Raw genomic sequence first — 25,699 nt, forward strand, 5'->3', positions numbered from 1 at the left:
CAGCAGGTCTGTCTTTAGTACCTTAAGGAGATTAAAAGAAGTTCTCTGATGGCTTCTGAATGGATTACAATAAAGTTTCGTCCGTTTTTGGTACAGGCTGAGAATCGCCCATCGTTCCTTGTGAAGAGAAGAGGGTGCTACGAACTGAGACAGACCAGGATTTGAAGTCACAGAGGAACCCCGGCTCCGAATCCTTTCTGGGGTTTTAGTTGAAGCACTCAGCTACAGATAGAGCGTGACACTCGTGGATTCAGATAATAATCTGTACAATAACCGCGCGTGACGGTGCCATCGCCGGGAATCAATGCTGACTAGGCCTGTCATTGAAAAAGACAAGTATGGTGTGAAGAAGGCTACAAATAGCAGCACCGGCTTAAAAGTTCGGCTTTTTCCAGCTGCTGTTCTGGTTTTAGACTTTGAGTGGGATATAAGACATTACATAAGCTACACTCAACTCACACTGTAATGAAATGCACGGGGCAGTGGGACAGAATTGCTTGCACAGATTTGTTTTATTTTAGGTTCCTTGAGGTAAGATAAAGGATGATGCAGCAGAGTGCATTAGACCTTGAAATGTATGACTCCAAGATGAAAATACACCGCGTGTTTTATTCCATTCTATGCTCTTCGTGAACTGCTGACACTGGTGGAATAAATGACAACAGACAATGGCTGAAAATGTGAGCCTCGTGCACTGTAGCTTTCCCAATCTGCATCTGCAGTCTAGAATCTCAGCAAGACCCCTACGTTCTTGCCATTGCTATTAAAGAATTGATGTCACACGCAGCATCATGGCTGTGACTATGAGAATTTAAAAACAATTTACACAATCACCAGCTATCACGTGTCCCGATTCTGTTTAAACAGCCTAAAGTGGTCTCAGCAGCCGTAGAATAATAAATACTTTTGTAACTTTTCCCTCCCCCATCTCATTCCGCCACCTTCGCCCTACCCCCCCTGCAAAAAGGACGGAGAGAACCCCGCATGCCAAATTGGGCACATGTGCAGCAGAAGTGTGAGCCATTAGGTATTCTGTTTACACCGCACTAAAATAAATGGAGTGGTTTTAAGTTTGGGGATATCCAAGGCCCGGGGAACCAGCTGTCGGGTTGTTCGGGCTTGGTCCTCTTCCACCCCCGTGTCAGCGGGACAGACTGTTTCCTAATTACTGCTGCAGTACGCGGTGTGGTCCCGGTCGCACAGCCGAGGGGGACAGAGGGAAGTGGAGGCAATGACGGGCTCAGCAAACTATTAACGGGTTGAGTTAACTTTGGTGGAAGAACTGTAAACAGCTCAATGGGCTGACATGGGACCCGGCTCTGAAGCCTTATTTCAGTCCATATGCGTCATGCCCCCTTTCATGTTTGACTGACGTCAGTTTGTGTGGTCCTAGCAATAAGAATTAAGATGAATTAAGAATGCTTGGTTGGACCTCTGCATCACCGGCTATTGTTTACACGCACAAAGAAACTTGCCCAAAAGCCGAATTCACATTAGAAAACTGATTTAGTTTATTTCCCTGGAACAGAGTATCCCTGTTAAGAGAACACTTCTGTGTACTCCTGAGATGACCCGCCTGCAGAAACACACTGCCGTAAAAGGTATGAAAACAGCATCCTGTGAAGTTATGATCCCTGTAGTGATGTGTGAGATGATAGTCGGTTGTCGTCACCATGTGACCATCGCCTTGTTTGAGTCTGACTGTGCGCTGACGGAGGAAATACTTCCATGCTGCAGTGATCAGTGGGATAGCTAAGTACTGCAGGCATCCTAATCAGGTCTGATCAGTGTAGTATGTTAACACAGTTCTGATGTTTACAGTGGAGAAACTAAAAACTGGATATTGAAAAATGCTAAAATAATACTTCACAGTAATGTTTGCATCCTGTAGACCAGCAGTCATACATGAACCTACTGTAACACAAAGATGTCCATAATCCTCAATCAGTAATGTGCAGAACCACATGAGTACAGAGTGCATGGACACACACATGTGCACACACCATGACGTTCTGGTCCTGCATCAAGAGGAGCCCTGTCAGAGGGTTGTCGGCACTTCCTGATGTATTTCAGATGGGTCTGGTTGTGATGTGGGCTCTGCTAACCGGTCCAGTCAAGACGCAGCGAGAGTCCACACAATGGGAGCACTTAACCACCAAGTCAGACACTTAGACGGACGGACGAGGGGACGTCCAGCGAGCCAGCCAGTCAAACAGAGATTCAGCCACAAAGAGACACCAGACGCTACACATGCTAATGGTCGAACAGCTAACAAAGGTCCCTGCCATATGGCCATATGGTCACAAACCACAGAGAGAGCTAAGCTGGGCCGGGCTAAGCTACAGCTCCGAGCCTCAGAGAGACAGAGGACAGGGAGAGGGGTTAATGGTCCCTAAAGTAGATCCGGAGTTTGGAAATGTGAAACTGCTCCCTGACGTGTGTGACGGCCAATAACGTCTGTATAAGGTCAAGTCAAAGAGCAGTAAGTTGGCCCTTTTCCTGATGCTTGAACGCAAAAATGAAATGTGGTAAAGACATTGGGAAGCTGAGGATTCAAGGATTTGTTATTGTCATTATACAAAAGAACTGCAAAGGAATGTGATTAGGTGGACTCTTGTTGACATGGGGCCTTGACCCCTCAGTCTCATAGGGACATGCCGCTGGACTCCTCTGCCCCCAAAAGGACTAGATGCAGTGAAATCTTGCTTATCACTGACTGATGAGATACATCAAAGGCCCACCATCCCAAGGAAATGGGTCTAACCTGATACACAAGTCACAGTGCAACAAGAATAGCAGGGAGTATAGTTTGGTACCTGCAGAGTAAGGCGTTTGACAACATCCCAGGCTTGGGCGATGAGCTCCTTCATTCTCTCCTCTGAGGTTGTCCATGACTCCCCCGCTGTGATGTCGGGCATCACCTTCATTGGTATGGACAGGGGACGTGATTCTGGAGAAGACAGTACAGAAAAGTACTTCAGTACCGTGTTTATCTAGTGTTATTGTGAATTAGTTGTGTTTGTGGGATGAAGGCTCCTGGGTATTGTGATGAGTATTATACCACAGAAGTACTGTAGAACCCTTTAAAATATTATATAAGATCAATATATGGTAAATGCACTGTCCTGCATTAAGCCTGTATTGTTATTTATGTCTTTTTTATGACAAGGCAGGACTAAGTGCTAAACAAATACTGTGAAAGTATTAAAACACATAATCCATGGAGAAATACTCACAACCTGTATTCAGAAACTGTGCCTTCAAACGAGCATGTATAATAATACCATATAGATAATATTATTGTGTTTTTGTATTTTGATGCTTTAGGAAAAACATTTTTTTCTGAAACTTTCATGCCAATAAAGCCATATTGAATTGAACTGAATCATATCAGCTGACAAGAAGTAAACATGGACTAAAGCTGTTGCATAGCAACGCCATTGTGTTGAAATATACCTGTAGAGGTATATTCTGACAAACAGTATGTTCACATCAAAGCACGTAAACATGTTCTAGCAGAGACCTGAAAGTGAGCATACGTCTCCTTCCACTCCTTTCATAATTCACTTATTTTCATTCAGCATACAGTATCGTGTTATACGATGCTAAACTGACACTTCATTGAGGTGATGTAATGTTGGCACTCGGGTTTCCTGTCTCCTACAGCGGGAGAGGGAACTATGGGAACTGAGAGAATGCATGCACACACAACGTGTCCTAGACATGACATGGCCTGGTGTTCCTGCTGTGGTCCAGACGAAGGTCGATTGTCTGTGCTGACACTCTTGGCAACAGCCAAGCACACAAATCCCACAGCACCAACCCTGTTAACCGGAGGGTCGAAGTGTTCAATAGATAGTTGTTGTGAGAGGAGAAGACACAGACAAAGTGGAAACTGAGAAGAAAAGGGAGGGGCAGATGCAGAAATGGACGGGACAGAGACGTATATACAGAACACACATCGTACCAGGTTAGCCTGAGGTCTGTGGATGTTAAAGCCATCAGGCGTCAGAGGTGAGGGAAGGAGGGGGGGGGGGTCCCTCTGAAGACACATTAAGACATATTCCATGATTTAAAAGGTCTGCCTTGCTCAGCATGCTCTGTCCCACAGTGGTCATGAAACGGCGGTGATGTCCCAGAACCGCAGTGCCTCCTCCCAAATATCACAAAAAAACAGCCAAACGGGTTGGCACGGCAACGGGAGCGTGTTGCCAGGGCAATGGGGCAAAGATGGACGGTTACCGAACCTGGTTTTGCGGTCGCTTTGACGACCTGCCTAAAAACTTGCGGTTGGGAGCATGTGCGTGACTGAGCTCACAGGTACATGTGTGTGTGTGTTGAACAAGATGAAACCAGACCGAAGGCCGAGATCATGGTGTCTGGACTCTCGTACAGTATTTTCTTACACTATGAAACGGACCATTTCTGTCATGATGCCTAGAGTCGGCGTTGCGTCATCACGTACTACACGCAGCACTTTGACTGCACTGTATATTCTGTACATTTGACAACCCATGTTATCCAATTAACTCTTCTCCCCCATTCTTATTGGTGCACCACATTGTTTCTGTGAGCCTTGTACACAACCAACTCCTACACTTTTATATACTTCACTAAATATGCACGCACACGGCAGAAATTGACTTTGACAGGACAGATTGTGTTTCACGGACTGTCTTTTGCTGAGTAATGTGCTGCGCAAAACCGCTGTGATATCATTGGGTTGTCAATAGCGTTTTGTCGCAGAGGGGCTGTGTGTGTGTCAGAGTATTCCTGCCTCACTGCATTAGAGAGCTGTTTCCTGTTCAGCTCTGCGGGGGACCCACACAGACGTGACAGAGCTCTGTGGGTGCCGGTCTCTGTCATGTGGCCCGGCTGTCTAGACCGGGGGAGACTTCACCCCCAGGGACTGGACCTGCAGAGCGGTGCATCTGCATGTGGAAGTTCTTTGGGGTGCACTCACGTTGACATCAATGTCTGTGTACACAGTGCGTTGTTTGAAGTGTGTGTGTGTGTGTGTGTGTGTGTGAATGAATATTGGTGGTTACCGCTACTTACGTCAGTGTCCTGGTTGTCCCCACTCCACCCCCCCTCTTCCATACCCGGAATACATCTTTGTCTAACCAAGCAGCGCTTTACAACATTGGAAAATACAAACACAAACACAGACTGTATCCACACACACAGACCTGACAACACACAACAGAATAAACATTCCCCAAACATCAATCCTGTTCACACACACTTGTACCAAGTCCCTCCAATCTAGCCAAATAATCTATTACGCACCGTAAAGCTTAGTTTATACCCGCCGTAGAGAAGCCGGCGCGAGGAAATGACGTAATCACGGACAGTGCGTGGGGCGCGAAGGCTCCAGGCTTGGTCGTGCACCTCTGAATCTTTGTAACTTGGCTCTTGTACCTTGTGTGCATTTTGAGTTTTAATGTGCGATTGTGAATATGCAAGCTTACGTGAGTGAGTAGGTATGCGGCGTGCCACATGTAGCGTGCACTCACGTAAACCTGTGGAACTCATTTTATTAGGTAGTATTATTACATGTGTACATACGAGCACAGAGCCTGAAATTGGGCCAATAATTGCAGTTGGAGCAATCACGATTAAATTCAACTTTTAACACCGTAAACCTTGTAGTTCTAAATCAATGCCACCTTTAAAATGTTAATCTGAGTGGTGTTCTAGAGGAACCCATCCCTCTTCTTGATAATATGACCTTGTGGCCACGTCTCAAAGGTGGTACTGGCTGCATTTTTCATCTAAAAACTGGTAACTTCCCTAATCCTTTAGACCTTCAGGCTAAACTTCACCTGAAATAGACCAAGGAAAGAAGTCTTTCTAACGTTAGGGGGTAGGCAAAACTGTGAATGTCCTTCCCAAGAGAGAGTCTGTTGGACCAATCAGAGTGTGCTAAAGTACAGCATAGGCAGTAACAATGCAAGGCCAGTCTGCTCTCCGCTTTGTTTTAAATACCGTTCCAGGACTCTGTTTGCTAATCCTGGGGTCATTATTTGGAATGAAACTGCCATATCTTGTTATAGTGACTTGGCGCCCGCCATTTCTGCAGGGAGGGGATTGAAAAAAAAAAAAAAAAAAGAGGGAGGCAGGCAGGGACAGAGAATGAGAAAGACAGAGAGAACACAAGAGGTTGAAATTCAAATGAAAGAGAAATCCGACAGGAGCGCCCAAAGCTCTTAAACCTGCCCGGGCCTAACAAGTCCTGAGAGTCCTCTTAAAGTGGGGTTATTCCCCCTGTCTCGTGCCATCTCAGCCATGTCCTCATTTTCACCCTCTCTGAGACCATTAGGCTAATATCTTATTGGCCAAAGTCTGACCGTACACCCTCCCTTTCCCCTTTCCTCTGTTTTGTTCTCACTCTCTCCCACCACTCCCCTTTCTCTCCCAGTGTTCGGCTGCTGTGCAGGGCTGCCAGTCCCGTCCCCCATAAACATTCTGATGGTGACTATTCATCCTCTTTAACAGCTCCATCGCATCTCCTCGCGAGTGAAGGGCCCGGGTCTTTTAAGCCCACGGCCTGGGTCGGGAGACGCGGAGCCCCGTCTCTTGGCCACACATTTGTCCTCTTACCTGTAGCGCTATCTATCGGTCTAGATTGTTTTGGTCCGAGTTGCCGAGTGTTGGAGATATCGGCTGTAGAAATGTCTGCTTTCACTCTAATTTAATGGTGCTAGGTGGCACTCTGCTTGTGGTGATCATGGCACCAAAAAGATGCATCATGAGCCAAGGGTGTAGCTCGGTAGAAAGAAAATAGTTCCTTTATGAAACTGCTCACAACTGGGCCTGTGCGTTATCATGAGTAACCGGGTCAGGATTTCTGGAAAGACGCATTAATGTTGATTTTTTCAAATGTATTTGTTTGTGGCTTTGAGCACCACAAGCTGAGTGCCATGTAGTCTCATTATATTGGAGAGAAGGCAGACATCTCTACAGTTGATATCTCCAAAACTACGCAACTCACACAAAAACAATATAGATGGATCATTTGCACTACAGCTAAGAGGGTAAATATGTATTTTAGATTTTGGGGTGAACTGTTTCTTTAAAGGCGAGAAACAAATCAGCGTTGCCTCATTTGATTTACAACAAAATTCCGCTGAAGCAAAACACACACGCTGAAATTCACTCTGACTTAACAGTCGGGCGGCCTAAAGCGTCCTTATGTCCTTCCCAAGTGGTTGAGCAAGGCGCCCATAAAAAACAGCGCCATGGAGGGATCTCGGCATTTCCCCACGCCGCCTGCTATCTTCCTGGTATGTTCCCTTTTACAAATGGTTTACAGTGAGTTGAAGTGTTGTATATTCTGTTACAGCTGCATGCAGAATCAACGATGGGGCTCTTTAATAATCCTGCCCGCCTATTTGTTTTGGATGCGAGTCTCTGTTTGTTTAAATATTTACGCAACTCCATTTGTTACGGGGTTATGGAAGCCGGCGCGGAAAAAAGTGGCGGCGTGGCCGACTAAGGGATGGGGCTGGGGGGAGGGGGTAGGCAGGAGGGCAGTGTCTTCAGAGTTTGATCTCGCCCCATGCTTTAGGAAGTCCTCTAATAACCAGTCAGGGTAACTGAGGAGCGATGACTTCTCAACTCAGGCATGCGGACACAGAGCGATGTCTCTGGTGGGAAGAAAAGCGAGGAAGAGGATCACAGAGTTCGGCCCGATCGTGCACAGCATCGCTATCCGACCTATACAATCTCTAGATCTGTAGATCCTAAAGAGAGGGGAGAGGAGAGAGTTACCAGCCAGACCACGACACAACATGTAAAGAATGAAAACAAAAAAGACACGTCTTCCTTTGTCATCTGAACCAAGCCCCCTCCAGCCTGCACACTAATCCACCCCAACTTCCCTCTCTGCTCCTCTCACTTCAACCCCAAAAACCACAGCCAACATCCACAGAGGCCTAAGACCCTTATCATTCATGAACAGCAGAGAAGAGATACATGAGGACCAATCAATTCCCCACAGAGGGTCCTGGAAGCCTGGGGAAGAGGTTTGCACGGGCTCGTCGGTGTGCGGAGGGGGCGGGGGGAGGCTATCTCATTATTCCTCCTCGTTCTTGTTTTCTTTCCCCACTCCAACCATCATTACCTTGATAAATCATTGACTTTACCAGAAAAATTAAACTATATAAATAACTCCACAATGAAAATATTATCCCCTTCTGAAAAGCGCACAGCAGCCAATAAAAACCTGCCTGACTTCCATCAGCCTACTTGGGCTCGCATCGTAGTTATGTATGACTGTGTGGTTCTGCCTGAAGTCCTCTCATCAGTTCTCTCTCTCTCTTTTAAACATGTGTACATGCATGCATATGTTCCTTTCTTTCTCCAGAAATATATTGATTTATGTCCTTCCACAATATACGTCTCTCAACCATGAAACATGGACTTTCTTTCCTGTTCCCAACCTTCTTGCTGGCGCACTATGGGTTGAGCTCACAGAAAAGCCATCAGTAGCGAAACGTCTCTGTGAGGCCCACAGAAGAGGCCTCGCGGACTTATAATAAGAACAATGCAAATGTTTCCATGTCTCGCGTTCTCTTTCTGGTGCTCCCAATAAACAGCACAATTACATCTAATCCCATCATCCAGACCACTAGCAGACAGGAACTAACAGTCCTCCTTCCAACCTTTGACAAGCGCGGCCAGGTCCGTAGGATGAGTTTCTCAGCAAAGAGAAGTATGTTCTCAGGGCTAATTTTAGGATTGAAAAGCAAAGCCAGTGAGATCATTACTCTGGTAGATGTTGGAGAACAATGAGAAGCTCGGGACCGGGGAAGCTCTCCATCAGAAAGGCGCTGCCGCTGCCAACGAGAACATTCATTAGGGACAAATAAAGAAAAACACTTAGAGGTTAGTTTTTATGTGAACCAATTTGTGGTGTAATTGTGTGGGCAGACAGAGATCGACCTCGAGACTGAGGAGAGCCGACTTGTTTTCGGAGTCGCTGTCTTGTGAAGGATAATCACAGAAAAACAAGGGTCAACACCTCTGATGATGTAAGCAACGTTCAAGCAACCTGTGATGTGCGTTTAATGGTCAAAGACCTCAGCCTCTACACTGCGTGCACAATTATTAGGCAAGTTGTATTTTTGAGGATTGATTTTATTATTGAACAACTACAGTGCTCTCAATCCAAAATGTTAATAAACCTCAAACCTGAATATTTAAGAAAGTAAAAGCGAGGTTTTGGCTTTGTTAAGAGAATATCTATGTGTGCACAATTATTGGGCAACTATTAGTGTGCACAGTTATTAGGCAGCTTCTTTTCCTCAGGCCAAATGGGCCAAAAAAGAGATTTAACTGACTCTGAAAAGTCAAAAATTGTAAAAAGTCTTTCAGAGGGATGCAGCACTCTTGAAATTGCTCAGATATTGGGTCGTGATCACAGAAACATCAAGCGTTTTGTTGCAAATAGTCAACAGGGTCGCAAGAAACGTGTTGAGAAAAAAAGACGCAAATGAACTGCCAAAGATTTGAGAAGAATCAAACGTGAAGCTACCAAGAACCCATTATCCTCCAGTGCTGTCATACTGCAGAACTGCAACCTACCTGGAGTGCCCAGAAGTACACAGTGTTCAGTGCTCAGAGACATGGCCACCGTAAGGAAGGCTGAAACCAGACCACCACTGAACAGGACACATAAGTTGAAACGTCAAGACTGGGCCAAGAAATATGTGAAGACTGATTTTTCAGAGGTTTTATGGACTGATGAGATGAGAGCGACTCTTGACGGACCAGATGGATGGGCCCGTGGCTGGATCAGTAACGGGCACAGAGCTCCACTTCGGCTGGAGGTGGGGTACTGGTATTATTAAAGATGAGCTCGTTGGACCTTTTCGGGTTGAAGATGGACTCAAAATCAACTCCCAAACCTACTGCCAGTTGTCAGAAGACTCTTTCTTCAAGCAGTGGTACAAGAAAAGGTCTGCATCTTTCAAGAAGACCGTGATTTTTATGCAGGACAATGCTGCATTGCATGCATCCAAGTACTCCACTGCGTGGCCAGTAAAGGCCTTAAAGATGAAGGAATAACGACATGGCCCCCTTCCTCACCTGACCTAAATCCTACTGAGAACTTGTGGGCCCTTCTTAAAGGGGAGATTAACGGTGAAGGAAACCATCCACCTCTCTGAACAGTGTCTGGGAGGCTGTGGTTGATCGTCAACAGATCAAGAAAGTGACAGAATCCATGAATGAAGGCTTATTACTGTTATTGAAAAGAAGGGGGGCTATGTTGGTCACTGATTTTCTTTTTTTAATTTTGAGTTGTTATTATTCTCACTTTAACAGATGAAAATAAACAAGTGAGATGGGAAAACTTTCGTTTTTCATTTAGTTGCATACTAATTGTGCACACAGATATTCTCTTAAGAAAGCCAAAACCTCACTCTTACTTTCTTAAATATTCAGGTTTGAGGTTTATTAACATTTTGCATTGACCGAGAGCACTGTAATTGTTCAATAATAAAATCAATCCTCAAAAATATAACTTGCCTAATAATTGTGCACACAGTGTAGTCTATCCACCAGATCATTAGTCAGAATAAACCCTGATGGACTGACCAGAAATATTAGCTTTTATAAATGCTAACCAGAGCCATACAATTATGAAAAAGGAGAATTTTGAGGCACAAAAACACCCCAGTATTTGTACTGTAAGTGTATTCAAAAAGAAACATTATTCCTCATGTGATGGAGAGCCAATCTTAATTGCAGACGCGTGTCTTTAGTCACATGAAAATACCTAGAATATATGTTACCATGTGCTGCGTTCAAAGTCACTGTCATCAACAGAATTGACTTCGCTCCAGTTCAGCCGACGCTGGTTCTGAGAGTCAGCGGCGTTTAGTAACATGTGCCCTGTATATTTAATGTGTGCAGCGACCAAAACCAGAGAGGCAGAGAGAAATATCTTGTTGCCAAATGGAGTTGGAGCGGATACGGGTGGTGAGATTTGAGCCGGGCAGACCCACACCGCCCCCAGTATGATATCACCTTGCCCTCGGTGCTTTCTGGGGAAATGATCTGCGGTGAGCTGGCCCTGCGTGTCTCTGTACATTTGCCTACACATTAACAGGCACCTTACGAAAGCCTGCAGGAAAGTCCCCCCTTGATTGCTGCGAAACTGTAGCTAGGCTGAGTGTGGTAACAAAACAACATAACACTCGCTTTACTTCATAAAAGTGCCAGGCATGCGTTCAAGTGGCCAATTGGAAGCAGGGACATCTAGCGAGTGCAATTGTTCTGAGGGGGCTTTGAACTGCTGAAAAAGCTCTGAAAATGATTTTCTTCCAGCGGATTATGATTTGATCTGCGATTCCCCAAGGTGATTTCTGCGGGTAAATCAATAGCTCCAGTGGAAAACTATGATAATCAATAGGCACAGAGAGGGGCCGCGCTCGCCAGTTTATAATCGGGCGGAACAAAACACCGCTCTATATCAATATTCCATACATTCAGCACATCGGCTCATTTAATCTGATAATGGCATCTCAAACAAGCGCACTCTGGACATGCAGACTTCTATTTTTGAATTGACCACTTTAATGCATGGTCGGAGGACATATTGCGGGTGTCTGTTTGAAACAGTACTGTACTACCAGCGCTGTACACGCCGTCTCTACGTCACTCCTCCGCAGTCCAAATATGGTAACTTCCGTTCATTGGTTGCAAAAAGCCAAGCCAATATTTTGTGTTGCACATTTCAGTCAGACTCATTTGCAGTGAAACACCAGCATTGTGGTTCCTGTTAGAGCCTCATGATGACGTGTTCTCCTGATGGTCGGCTGAGCAGCAGCACCGGTGGCAATCCAGTTGGTCGGCTGCCGCTGCTGAGCCCGGGCCAGTCTCATGTGTTTACTCCCCATGCGCCGCTGTGAGTGGCGGTCTGCACACGTGTTGACTCCAACTGGCAAACAGACCTGCACATATCTCCTCTGTTTACCCACATAGATGACTGAAAGCTGAAAAATAAAACCCCCTTAGAGTCCCCTGAGAAATGATGTGCCGGCAACTAAAACCGAGCCGTGTCATATATCTGGACGTTTATTTGTCATCACGTTAGAACAAGCACATCAGAGCTATCGAGGAAAATGCCAAATGGTAATTTTGTGAAAAGAAGAAAAAAGCATCCGCTCCAAAAGAGGAAAAATGAGCTGCCTAATTTCAATTCATTTCTTACAAAAATACAATTTATGAATTTGCCGGAGAAGCTTGCTCCATCACAGCTGAGATTACGACCCATCAAGACACAATGCTCATTTCTCAGCTGCATTCACATCAGCTCTGCCCATTGGTAAATCATCATGGTTTACTGATTCAATCTCAGCTAAACAGCTGGATCGGATGTCCCGGGGTAAACACGCAGCAATTACAAAGAGATTCTGAAAAATCCATCAGATCACCCGCTGCAGCTAAATGGCTTTAGAAGAGGAAACGCACCGTGCTGACGGTCAACGGTATAAACACCACAGGCATGCATGATAAACTAATAACTTGATTTAAGGGCTGACCCAGAGTGAGCTCCCATCATCTCCCTCCTGTTTAAACGCCCAGCTTCTTATTCACAGTGTGCTCCACACATGGTAAGGCAATTAATAAATCATCTTCACGGAGGCCAATTCCAATCATAACATGTTAGATGTTAGCAGCTCTTCTCATGAGGTGAATGGCTTTACGAGAAAAAAGTCTATCCTAACAAGAGTCCACATATGTTATTCCCATGACCTTTGGTCTTTTAGTCCTGGCTCACCATCATTCTAATGAGTCTCACTTTAAGTCATTTCCGTTTTTTGGGTGGATTCAAACCCAGTCTCACATCAAAAGGTGTAAAAGCTACGTATGACCACGGCATAGAGGTTTCACAATAACTGCTCTAAAATTGTGAGATGCCCACGTTTCTTTGGCCTGTTCTCTTCTATTGGCCTGCGTCCAGTTGGAAAGGATAATATTAGCAGCGAGTGTAAAGCTGGCTACGTCCCCATCATAGACTGTATATAAGAAGGAGATGTAGTCGTCGCGACGTCACCCATTGGTTTGTGGACTAGCGTTTTGAAGCCTTGAGTTCGGCTTTTTGCAACCAGTGAACAGAACATTAACATAAACTCATGTTTACTGAGGTAAATCAAGTGAGAAGTATAGTTATTTTCTCATAGACTTCTATACAATCAGACTTTCTTTTTACAAACAGAGGAGTCGTCCCCTGCTGGCCATTAGAAAGAATGCAAGTTTAAGGCACTGTTCAGAACCGGAGATTGCCGCCTGGTCCCCGTATAAGTATGGCTGAGGATCATGGGTACTGTAGCTTTATGTGATCCAAAACTGACAACATTTTGTTTTGTGCTGCAGTAAAGAGTCCTAACACCTGGAAATGAGTCAGCACTTTTACGGTTAGATGCCTGAAATAAGGTCTGTAGTTACCAGCAGCTGTAGAGATTATAACGGTTTGTTCTACGATATAAAATACATCAGTAAATACCTCTCTGGTGAATTGAAATGCTTTTACATGACTTAAAAATGGTGGCTGCTAACAAGTGTCTAAATGAGACGACAAAACATCATCACTAGAACACTAGTCCTCCTTTAGCTTAGTGGTGGTGACGTGAAGTCATGGGACAGTGGTGGAGTTCCTTTATAGCCTAACGTTAGCTTGTTTTCTTCTTCGTGTAAGTATCATCAACGTTTGTTTGCCACCTACTTTCTGCAATAATCCAAAATGCCATTGTCCAGGGAACCAGTGCGATGCTGACTTCCTGGGTTGGCCTACAGAAATACGTCATCCCTGCCGCCCTCTATACGTTTTGCTCTGTGGACCAATGTAGCTTTTATACATTTTGATGTGCGACTGCGTTGGTGGATTTTTACCTGAGTTGCCTCAGCAAGCAGCTCTTCCCACATTATTCTACATTACACAACAGTTACCCAAGAGAAAGCTAATTACCAGGATAGATCAGTCTGCATATCATGTTTCTGTGTATCCAGTATCCACAACAACATGGCCAACCAACCCTTGGGAATATGAGGAATTAACATTTTGTTCATCATCCTCCAATTAATCACAGGAACAATCTATTAATAAGAGAAATGAGTTGGAACAGAAAGTCAATTTATGAATCTCCAAAAAAATAAATATCAAGTATCACCAACAATCCAACAACCCGAGAACATTTCTCATTCATGGCCCAAGATATATGGTCATTCTCGCATACTGAGAAACGTAGTAGTATTAATTGCAGAAGGGATGCATTATCATGTAACAGATAAGGTGGTTCCAGGATGAAGGAAACAGAATACCTGCTGTTCTGCAAGTCCTTCTCTGCAGCGTTGAGCTGCAGTCTATCAAGATCTTCTGACTGCAGGGAGGCGTATTGTTTCACCATGATTGAAACCACAAGGGCTAAATGCCTCTGCCCTCTCCTTATTCTGATTGCTCACGGAAACAATTTGTAACTTTTCATTACATCTCCTCCTGTAACACCGCAGCCATTTCCAGGGAAGATGCTATTCATTTACTTGCGAGCTCCATTCCAGCGTAGAGTGTTGGGGCACCGAGGGTTGGATTTCAACAAAATACAGTACCAGCCCCTAGTTACCAACGTCTTGTTTTCACTTCACAAGAGAAATATTTGGATAAGAAAGAGCATGGGTCTGACTCAGTATATGTTTCTAACTAACTAATGCAGTCCAACAATGAGATGCCTTATACAAATAGCTCGCTAAACACTCCAAGAGGCACAATTTCAGCCCACATGTGCTGACCACTTAACATTTCACCGTCCGACGCACTGGGTTAACTCTAAAATTCCAGTTTATGGGCTTTGTTTTTAGTCATTTACAAACACCTGTGTGGGAGACAGAGTGACGCAAATGCAGACAGCATGACGAAGAAAAGAGAAAAAGACGACAAGAAAAAACAGAAAGACAAACAGACTGCTACCCAGATAGAAAAACAAGAAGTTAGACATCACGTCACGGAGATGGACAGCAGTGTTGCCACGATACCATCTCGATAGAAATACACACGATACCAAGGCTTCAACCTAAAAAAAGTAATAGAATAATAGATGAAAGAACATTGACCATAAAATTCTATTTTGTTTCATTAATACAAGTTAATGGAGCAGTGGAGGGTATGAAACGAAGCCCTAAAACAACAGGAGTGAATTATTGTACCATAATGTGTTCGTACATTGTAACATCCAGCCAGGACTGGACAAACTCCTGATTTAGATCATCTACACACTCACATCTGTCACACTGTTGCTAACAACGGGTTCGATCCCAGCAGAGAGAAGTACGAGCAGTACTGTAAGCAGGGTTCATACACATTTTGACCAATGGATTTCCATGACTTTTCCATGACTTTTCCATGACTCTAAACCAAATTTCCATGACCAAACATTTTGTGAAATCTCGGTGTATACATGAAAAAGTGAGAAAATGTATTTAAACTAACAATGAGAATTCCAAAGCATACAGTATACCTTAAATGACACAAACGAATGAGAGACAATAGTTTGATTAAAAGAATAAACATTTATAAATATACTCTGGTTGAAACTGACACATCAATAAGAGCTTTAGTAGGTAGCAGCATCCAGCTAGTGCACATATTGCTTTCCCTTTTGTAGTGCACATTTTTCATTGAACCCTGTTACTGTATGGCTTAATATTAACTTCCACTGTTACTGTACAGCTGTTAGAATTGTGGCCTATCTTCTATTTGCAATTAATAATTCAATCCAGTTCAATTATTTAAATGAAAATGATAATCTACTCTGGCTAAGGTAACTTATGAAGAGTAAAATAATAGCTGTGATCTATACACACCTCTGCATTAGCAACCTGCTGAAATGAAGGTACAGGCACCTTAACCCTCTCATTACTTCAGGGTCCTTGGGAGCAACGTGGGACTGTTGGGACTGTTGGTACACTGGCTGTGGTCATTACAGTGAACAGTGTGAACAGTGTGATGAGAGGACATGTGAGCCCTTGTTGCTGTACTTCATCTCCTTGGAGCAGAGGCTGCATTTAGCATAGCCTGCCTTATCAATGTATTTAAAATACTGTGACAGCAGGAAGCTGTACTCACGTCTGTTTAGACCTCCACCTTTATCCAGGCCCAGCTCCACCTTTATCCAGGCCCACCTCCACTCACAGCTCAGCCCTGCGTCAAGCTGCGCTACAGACAGCCTCCTCTCCCTGAAGCTCTTTGACCTCATCATCTCATCAGTATCTGGGCCTCATGTTTCGTGGTCATGAAAGTTATTCTGACCATGAAATCATCCTCATTCTACTTTGAGTTAACACAAACAACCTGCAACCAGATGCGCCGGTGTATCGGTTTAACGTTAATGAGTGACCGCGTGAACTGAACCGGAACACGGGGGCTGCATGTTTCATCACGTTACGTTTTTTCCTTCTAAATCGCGATAATGACGAACGTTAACAGTCGACAAAGTTCCGCATGCAGTGGACGTTAACTTAACCCAGCAAGTCTGACCTGTAACGGAACATAACGGAACTTAAACTTTAACGGAGGGAAATGAAGACGCTGTAGACATCTGAACGCTGATTGGCCAAGACTCGACACATCAAAATGTTCTATTGCGAAGATCACGACATCACCTTTTCTCCTCGTCTCACTCCAATCTGAGAAACGCTGGCTGGCAACTCACCGTAAATGAACGACATTAAAATATGAATATAACACATTTCCATGACTTTTCCAAAACTTTTGGGATTTTATTTTTTTCCAATAACCATTTTAAAATTCCATGACTTTTCCAGGTTTTCCATGACCGTACGAACCCTGTGTAAGATATTTACTTGAGTTGCATCTTGGCGAACATACTCTGAGTGAATTTAAGCGCCCCTCTGGAAAGCAGCGATGTGGTGTATATATCTAGGGCTGTTATTGTGAAAAGTAAGAAGAAAACAAGAGAAGCTCAAGAGGCCTATCCCTACTTTTCACGCCCAAGTGTCAGTGTGACGTAAATGCCGTCATCCACCGATGGGCCGCGAGGATCTACGCCGACTGCGCTTGCTCCAGCTTTAGAAGAAGAAGAAGAAGATAATAAAGCGGATGCTTGTTTTGTGATAAGATGCGCCATTACTCTCATCTAATAGGCTAATTTGTTGTTACGGGAACACAAAGACAGCAAAATTGAGTTTAACTTCTGGCAAAACCACTTTACGGTGTGAGCATTACCTTTACCAACCGGGATGGAGCTTGGGTTGGGAAAGTGGCCTGCGTGGGACACCAATACCGATGCAGGCCCTCAATTGTAGTATGAATGGAACTTTGAGCGCACAGAACACAGCTGTCCACGGTCGCGGAAAGTGTGTCAGAGGCTCAATGCGCCGCCGTTGACAAAGGTGTGACCAATAAAGAATTTCCCTTCTTGGTTCAGACGACGGAGCCTCTATGTTATTATCGTATTACTTCATAAGTTTGGAGACAACCCATAACGCTCAGCTACAGTGCTTAAGTGCCATGTTTCGATCCGTGAGTCTGCTTTGTTGACAAGCCGTGGACGCAAGAGGACTTGTATTCAAATTGTATGCAAATAAGAGAAAAACACTTTGCCTGCAGAGAGTGGAATCAAAGCGCACACACACACACACACACACGCACACACCACTTTTTTTAAGATTGGGGCATTGCGATACTTTTCTAGTATCAGCACACTGTGCAACACTAATAGACAGCTGGTGGATCGGAGGCCGTGCACATCGATGGCCAGTGTACTCTTCAGTTGAGTGTTGCTGATGAGCTACAGCCTGATTTAGCTCCGTGTGCAGTGTTGGAGCCAAGGTGACTGTTTACTGACGACCCCTAATGAGAGAATATGCTGTTGAGATGTGAGTAAGCAAAGATGCTGCGGTTTGGAAAAGCCATTAGTGCCGAATTCATTTTGAATGAAACAAGGAACAGAGGGAAAACCAGGAGGAAGGCAGCGTGACCTTTCAGCTGTGAGCTTTTAAAGCGAGCAAGGAAACAGCCCTAATGGCCTTTTTTTAGACTCCGAAATGTCAAAGGGGCATTTTTCCTATCGAAACACTTGACATCGAGGGGGGACGTCAAAGACATGCAATGTTATTTACGGCCACAGGATGACTTCACCCAAAACAGGGATTCATCACTCCTGTTGGGAGCACATTTCCCAGGGACTTAAAAAAGAAGGAAAAAAAAAAAGACAAACAACCTCTTGCTTATTTCCCCTGACTCTTCACTGCGCTGCTTTGGCAGAGAATGTTTCAACCGTTAAAGTGTTTAGAGGACTTGGAGCCTAAACACCGTGAGAGTCAAACAGTAGAGGCTGGGAAGTCTTTCTTTTTTTTTTACATATTTATTTATTCGTATTTTAGACTCTGTAACTAATTGAGTTACATGAAGCCAGCCAAGACGCTCCGTCGGATCGCATTAATTAAATATGTATAGGGGAACACGAGAGGGGGGGGGGGGGCGATTAGGTTCGTAAATGCACCATGATTATTAAATGAAAACCATCTCTGCAGTGAGTACGGCTCTGTGTCGTGTCATGGACAGCTCCTTAACAGAGGGACTGCTCCAGCCATCCTCCCAGGTAGGAGGGAGGAATCCATGTGTGCTGTGCAGTATGTGTGTTTGTGTTTCAGATGGTTTTTGTGATCACCCCACAATATCCCTGATGTCCACTGACAGATTCCTCCAAACTGATAAAATACCATTACACGGTATGTTGATGAATTGACCCTTCGTTAAGTCCCGCCCACTGGAACGTAGACTTGGCAATCATAGCGTAGCATCGGCCAGCTCTGACCAGGCTCTGCTCCATAGACTCTCATTAGCGGTTTCAGATGTTATTCATGTTCAGGCTGGTTTAGTGGATTTTGAGCTTGTCAAGGTTAAACGTTGTGTAACAGTTAAACGTTGTGCAACAGTGAAACTCGTTACCCGGAGAGGAGATATAGGTTTCTACGTCAAACCAGTGGCGCTAACATTAGCAGAGTAAGTTAGCACATCATTAACTATCATCAGCCCTTCTAAGCTACTGAAGGTATACTGAATGGAAACATATGCTGCTCTTGCTTTTTATAATAATTGTAACAATGAATAAAAACCTACACGGCTTTACAATTCCATTGTCTTCTGTCTCGATCTCCAGGTGATGTGGTGGTTCACTATTACTCTGTGATCTGTAGGCTTTAGCTTCTATCTTTATCTCATCATCTTTGACATCCTGGATATATCCTTTAAACACATATTGTAGACTCTTCTGTCTGCTTCTCTCTCTCAAATCGCTTTCTTGTTTATCTAAAATGTCTTCAGGGAGTTCAGTTAGTGACAGTGTGGGCTCCATGGTAACATAGATCCGACAGCTTGATGGAGCAGCAGCGGAGGCGGGGCTTAGCAAAGGGTCATTCGTCAGTAACTAAATTCCTCGCCCACTAGTCCTAGGACTGTCCTTGACTGAAGAAATTTGTAGTCGACCAACACTCATTCCATTTTGTCGACTAGTTGATTCGTTTATTTAATCCAAAGATCTGTAAAACTGAGTTTCTCCAAAAACAATCATGCAAAAGCACCAATTTAAATCTGGTATTTACCAAAGATGTGCTCATAAGTTTCTTGGAAATAAGTCATTCAGCATGAAAAAAAAGCATAAAAAATGACCAAAAAAAATCTTAAGTCGAATTAGTCGACTAAGAGGTGGCAGCCCTTCCTACCACCTTCAACACTAACCTAAACACTTATACTGTTGGTGTGTTTCACAGTCTGTTCCTCACACTAAGCAGTCACATCGGTGATGAGGTTCTCCTCTACATCTCATCTCTGTCCTCCTCTCCCTCTCTGGCCATCTCCATCCAAAAGGTTCAGAGTTTCCTACTTAGAGACCGATTTGGAAAATTCTGGGAAGGATCTAAGGATCAGACCACAGCAATGCTGCATGAGTGTGTGAGAGTGTCTGTGTGTGTACATGTACAGTATAAAACCTACCAGCCTGTACATTATGTACGTGTGTGCTGACATGTACATGTATTCTGTGTGTGTGTGAGTGTGTGCGCGCGCGCACTGGACGTGTTTGCTCTGAACAGGGGGGTCCCAGAAGAGCGGAAAACTGGCATCAAGGAAGGCTCCACACGGCCAAGCCGCTCATCTATTCTGGGCATCTGAGCCCACAGTAATACTACCAGAGGAGGAAAACAGAGGAGGACATGCCTGGATATGTGGTGTCCTCTGAGAAACGGGTTCACTCAGGTGTCAGCGAGCTGTAGTGTGTTATGTAACATCATAGTAACATGGTTCCATTGCATATAGAAACAGGGCTACATGCAGTACAAATTAATATTCCGCTACTGAAAGACCATATCCTTAAACATAGAAACATGTGGCAGTTATTGCATATATCAAGGGAGAAGTAACTGTCATCGCAGTTTTTGTTTGTATATAAATCTTTATGGAAAACACATCTGAAAACAAACACTTGAAAGAAGATGGTGTAGAAACCTGTTCCCTCAATGCAATGTCATAGTAATAGCTTCAATATTGAACTTACAGCTCAGCCTGGGGTTAGTAAACCTACCTGTCACCGTCTTCGTTTTGACCGGGCTGCTGGCATAGTCCGACGCCTGATTGGACGGCTGTTTGGCCAGCGGTGTGCTCGCTACCGATGCCTCGTCCTCTCTCCTCTTGGACAGAGGGACTGAACCTGGAGTCTGCAATGACATCACAGCATGACTGAGCACCTATGAGGCCATAAGAAAGGAAAAAAAAACTTTATCAAGTGTAGGAGTGCAAATTATCCAAACGTTGTTCTTTATCGTTCTATTGTTGTTCTGTGTTAGTAAGGCCATGACCCGGAGATAACTTTAGACAGCTTCAAAGATGTGGGTTGAACAGGAGACACCATGCATAATGCAATGCAACGCAAGAGAGAAAGGGGAGGCAGAGAGAGAAAGAGAAAAATGCAGTGGAACACAACAGAGGCCTCCAAGACCAACAAGGACTAGTGACAGCTCCGTGTTTTTTTTGAGCAGTCTCCCATGCTGCTGGCAGGCCGAACACACGCACACACACACACACACACACACACACACACACACACACACACACACACACACACACACACACACACACACACACACACACACACACACACACACACACACACACACACACACACACACACGCACACGCACACGCACGCACGCACGCACGCACGCACACACGCTGGCAATGAGGTGGCTTAGAGACAGAAGAGTGGAAGGTTGGTCTGAAATAAGGAAACCCCATTAGCATCAGCCAGAGGCAGCGCTAGGGTATGATGCAGCTGCACAAGGCTGCAGGCCAATGATGTACTGAGTAAACACACACACGTTGATGCAGTTGTTTTTCAATGATTGGGTCAGGACCCAAAGGCTGGTTACATTAGTATATGAAACTACTGACTGTGGTATGACGCCAAATGACGAGGTTTTTGCAACATAGCATAGGATGAATGAAAAACTGTCGGCCAGTAGGTTAGTTGCACAAAGTTACGTTTGATTTGAAAGTCAAGTTCACTATACGGGATTCAGAGCATTAACATAGCAGCAGACTATTTGCTATGTAAAGTTATAGTGGAGGGATGTCAACATGAGCAGAGGATGAAGTTCTCTACTCTGTGCTTTGTTTACGCAGCCAGACCGGCCGGACACGCATGTTAGTGCATGTGAGTCTCCCTGTTGTGCCCCACCGGCTAGCTAATTGCCACCTCTCTGCCTGCGCTCATACTGCGGCTACCGCTGATGAAGCAGCCCTGACCGACGCCGTTGTCTCGGTCCCCCCATGTAAACAATGTTTGCACTGTTAGCTGCTAGCTGCCGGCTCAGCGATTGCCATTTTGAGAGCCTTCCCTTAATCATAAATTTGCTCAGGATTCCATGTTGAGTACATTTAAAGATCTGATTGCAGGGTGTTCAAAATACTCTTATTAGAAAGACACTTCCAAACACACTCATAGCAAACACTGTATTGGAGGCTTTAACAACAAATACATTTAAGAAATAAAATACATAAGGTATTTTGTTAAGTTGCATCTTAGCAAAATGTTCTGAGCGAATATATACCCTCTGGTAAGCAGCGATGCAGTATATATGTCTAGGGCTTTTATTGTGAAAGGTAAGAAGAAAATAAGTGAAGCTGTATGAAAATGCCTACTTTCCACGCCCAAGTGTCCGTTTGACACGGAAATTTGTGGCTGTGCAGACTGCAAGCAAAGCATGCAGTACATAATAAAACACTGATCTACAGGTAATACATGACAGTAAAATACTGTAGAGACAAACAAACCATATGACTGTTTTGTTGGTTGGGGAAGAACACTCAATGGTACAAAAAACTAATTGAGTTTGATCATTTCATGGAAAATATTTCAAAGCTCCATGCTAAAAGCAGGTACCTTACCCAATGACCATCACTCATTCCTGATGGATGACATAGTATGAGCTAACTCCTTCTACCACACACACACACGCACACAAAATAAAATTCTCCTCTTATTCCCTTTCTCTTCATTACCCGCTTCCCCAACCATCTCCCTCTACCTCTGGGATTTGGGGCCTGTGAGTCTGCTTGCTTGACATTTAATTCAATATCCCTCTCCATTCTCTGCACCTCCTTCTATGATGTCCTGTGCTTTCCCCCATTCCCCGTGTTTTTTTATTTCCCTCCATATGTTCCTTCCTCACATATCTGTCCTCTGTACTCCATCTCTTTATCACACGTCTCCAATTGGAGTCCCTGTTTGTGACGCCTGTCTCATACTCAACTTCTCTTTCTCACTCTCGTCAACTTTTTATGTCGTGTCACGCCCCCGCCCCCCCACTTCTCTAGCCTCTAAAGCTCTTCTAAATTCCTCTCTTCACGTGGGACATGCACGTCCTTCTCCTCTTGTCCATCTGTCCTCCTTCCGCATCATCCCGGCCATCCTGACCCCACCAGTCCGTGTCCTCTCCCCCCTTGTCCTTCACAGGCTGCTGTGTGGCCTTCAGCTGAAGGTCTACACCGGGCCAGGCCTTGAGGAGTGGCCCTGACAGGCAGCTGAGCTCACAGAACCACACACATAAACAACATGTATACACACACACACACACACACACACACACACACACACGCACACACTCAGCAGCCAGCGTTGTGTATCGCTCACACTGGCAGCAGTTCAACTCATAACATCTGTTTACCCTCGTACAGCAATAACCTCCAGAGTAAGGAGTTGGTGCAATTAACTCCCTCTCTCTTTCTGTCTGTCACACACACACACACCGACACACACACACGGACACGGACACACACACACACACGCGCGCACACGGACACACATGCTGACAGCCCTTCCAAATTGCAGGAGGCATGAAACAGAGCAACTTGTTAAAACAAAACAAAAAAAAGGAAAGAAAGCATTACAATATGATACTTTAATGTACTCTATATATATATATAGTCATGTGCCTTAATGGGGCAAACCCTGTGCTGTATCCCAGGCAATCAAACGGAGCATGTGTGTGTGTGTGTAGCGTGGGCACAGAGACATTCAATGTCCATAACCATCACCATGACCCCTGTCAAATAAGTAGAGAGAGAGGGGATGGAAGACAGGGAGCAGAGCACATGGGGAAAAAGGTAGCAGGGAATGAGAGGGTAGGGAGGGAGACATTTATGTTCCCTTCAGACTCTCGTGCTGCTCGTTCTCTATTCATACAGATTACATGTGCGAGTGTGAAACATGTTCAAATCTGATCAAAATCAAAGGGCCAGGAAGAGACGTTTGGATTGGGTACCTGCTGCTGCTGCTGCCTGCCGCTCCCTCTATGAGGTTGGTACAGCAGCCACGTGCAGAAAACCGGGTCCACGTTGACAGCTATGCCCTGGACACTGACCAGCAGGACCGCACCTGGACAAAGAACAAAGACAAAGAGGATTTAATAATGCAAGTCTGCAGACCAAGACGATCGAAACCCATGATGGATGGGTATGTTTCCAAAAAAAATGAAAGACGAATAGGAAAGGAAGTACAAAATCACCAGAACAGTAGACAATACTATACTTCAGTGATCGACACAGCTGATTCAAAAGGATCCACATCAAGAGATGCGCAGAATGAAGAGAAAACTATCTGAACTCACATCGTCAAAAATGTCCCCATGCTGCGGTTATTTCTGCAGAGTTGGAGGCACATCGATACGGATCACTGAAATCAATGTAAGGTGACTTAGGGTAGATCTGCTCAGATTGAGCATGAGGTTGTTCCTCTCTCCCGTCGGCCTGCCGGTGGGTATCGAGGCTGCTCGTCGGAGCGCGGCAAAGGGAGCACAGTTTGTTTCAATTGCGCCGTTCAAAGTGGTATAAGCCAAGAATAACATTTTCTTTTGATAAATTTCTATGAAACTCGAGACCTTCTCTGGGTTTTGGTTTACTCTTAAATAATAATCTGCACCAACAATAAGTGGGGCCCTGAGGTAATGCATTAGGATCCTATCAATAATGACTCCCATGCCGGCGGGATTAGCGCTGGGGTCTCTGGCGTGCCGTGGAATGTCCCAGCATGACGATGGGAGGATGTTTCAGCTCTAGCAGGACTTTCGGCAGTTTAATGGAGCTTTGGACAAGACTCTGGTCTTCTGTTTCAGGCCCCGGGGCAAAGCTGCGAGTGTGTAAGTGTGAATGTGCAAATGTGTGTGTGTGTGTGTGCGTGCATTTCGCCTTCCAACGAAGCCTGATTGCTTGTTGCTTCGCCTAACATTTTAATGTCTCCGAAGCGTGGACAAAGCACAATTATGAACTCTCCCTGAACAAACAAACACACACACACACACACACACACACACACACACACACACACACACACACACACACACACACACACACACACACACACACACACACACACACACACACACACACACACACACACACACACACACACACACACACACATTTTTGTTAGCTCTCCAGCTTGGCAGGAGTTGCTCCCTCCTCCATTATTCCCTGTGAACAATGCAAATAAAACTCCTCCAATTTGCTCCACTTTTACAACGTTCAGTGATTTGTGGCCTGTGAGCCTGTGTTAGTACTGTCAAATGTATGTGTGTGTGTGTGTGTAATGTATAAAGTGTGTGCTGTGTGTTCATTCACAGTACAGCATGATGTAATGTACTGTAGTGTATGCATGCATCAGTGCTGGTGTTTGTGTGTGTGTGTCTGATCATTATTCACCAGGTGCACTGGTATACTCATGGTTTGTTACTGGCACAGGATCCTTTCTGAGGGGAAACTTTCCTCATTGGATCAGGTCAAACTGTCTCACGTTTCTTCCTTTATCGCTTCATCTCTCTTTCTAATTTTCTTTACTTTCCGTCACTTCCATCTTTCTTCACTATTTATCTATCCACAACAACAGCCTTGCTGGCATTTGTCCCTGCTTCAATTCCATCCTAAAACCCCTCCTGTTCCCTTACAACGCTCCTTCATCCATGCTTCCTCATCCTCTCTCACCACTCTTTACCCTTCCTTCTGAGACCATACCTCCAGCCTTCCTCGTCATCCTGCAGCCACCTCTCTCCACCCGCCCCCTTCCTCCTCCTCCTCCTGACAACCTCAGCCCTGTGGCTTGAACTCCTCCACCACAGTGTGGCT

General features: G+C 44.8%; 1 protein-coding gene across 14 annotated transcripts in view; it reads right to left on the reverse strand.

Annotated features, from left to right (window-relative positions):
• vps13b (vacuolar protein sorting 13 homolog B) overlaps positions 1 to 25,699 on the reverse strand; it is a 336,932-nt gene that overhangs the window by 182,831 nt on the left and 128,402 nt on the right. For 12 of the 14 annotated variants that reach the window (XR_012957587.1, XR_012957586.1, XM_076105381.1 and 9 more), the window contains 3 exons: positions 23,845 to 23,957; positions 20,607 to 20,769; positions 2,817 to 2,950 (listed from right to left, as the gene is read on the reverse strand). Coding sequence is in view for 11 of the 14 variants with exons in the window: in XM_076105381.1 (XP_075961496.1) it covers positions 2,817 to 2,950; positions 20,607 to 20,769; positions 23,845 to 23,957 (410 nt within the window). In the remaining 3 variants the exon portion in view is untranslated. The remainder of the gene's footprint in view (positions 1 to 2,816; positions 2,951 to 20,606; positions 20,770 to 23,844; positions 23,958 to 25,699) is intronic. The other 2 variants (XR_012957588.1, XM_076105383.1) reach the window with 1 other exon arrangement.

This window comes from Anarhichas minor, unplaced genomic scaffold (assembly GCF_050575085.1).
Source record: "Anarhichas minor isolate MPS153535 unplaced genomic scaffold, ASM5057508v1 ptg000032l, whole genome shotgun sequence".
Lineage (NCBI taxonomy): Eukaryota > Metazoa > Chordata > Actinopteri > Perciformes > Anarhichadidae > Anarhichas > Anarhichas minor.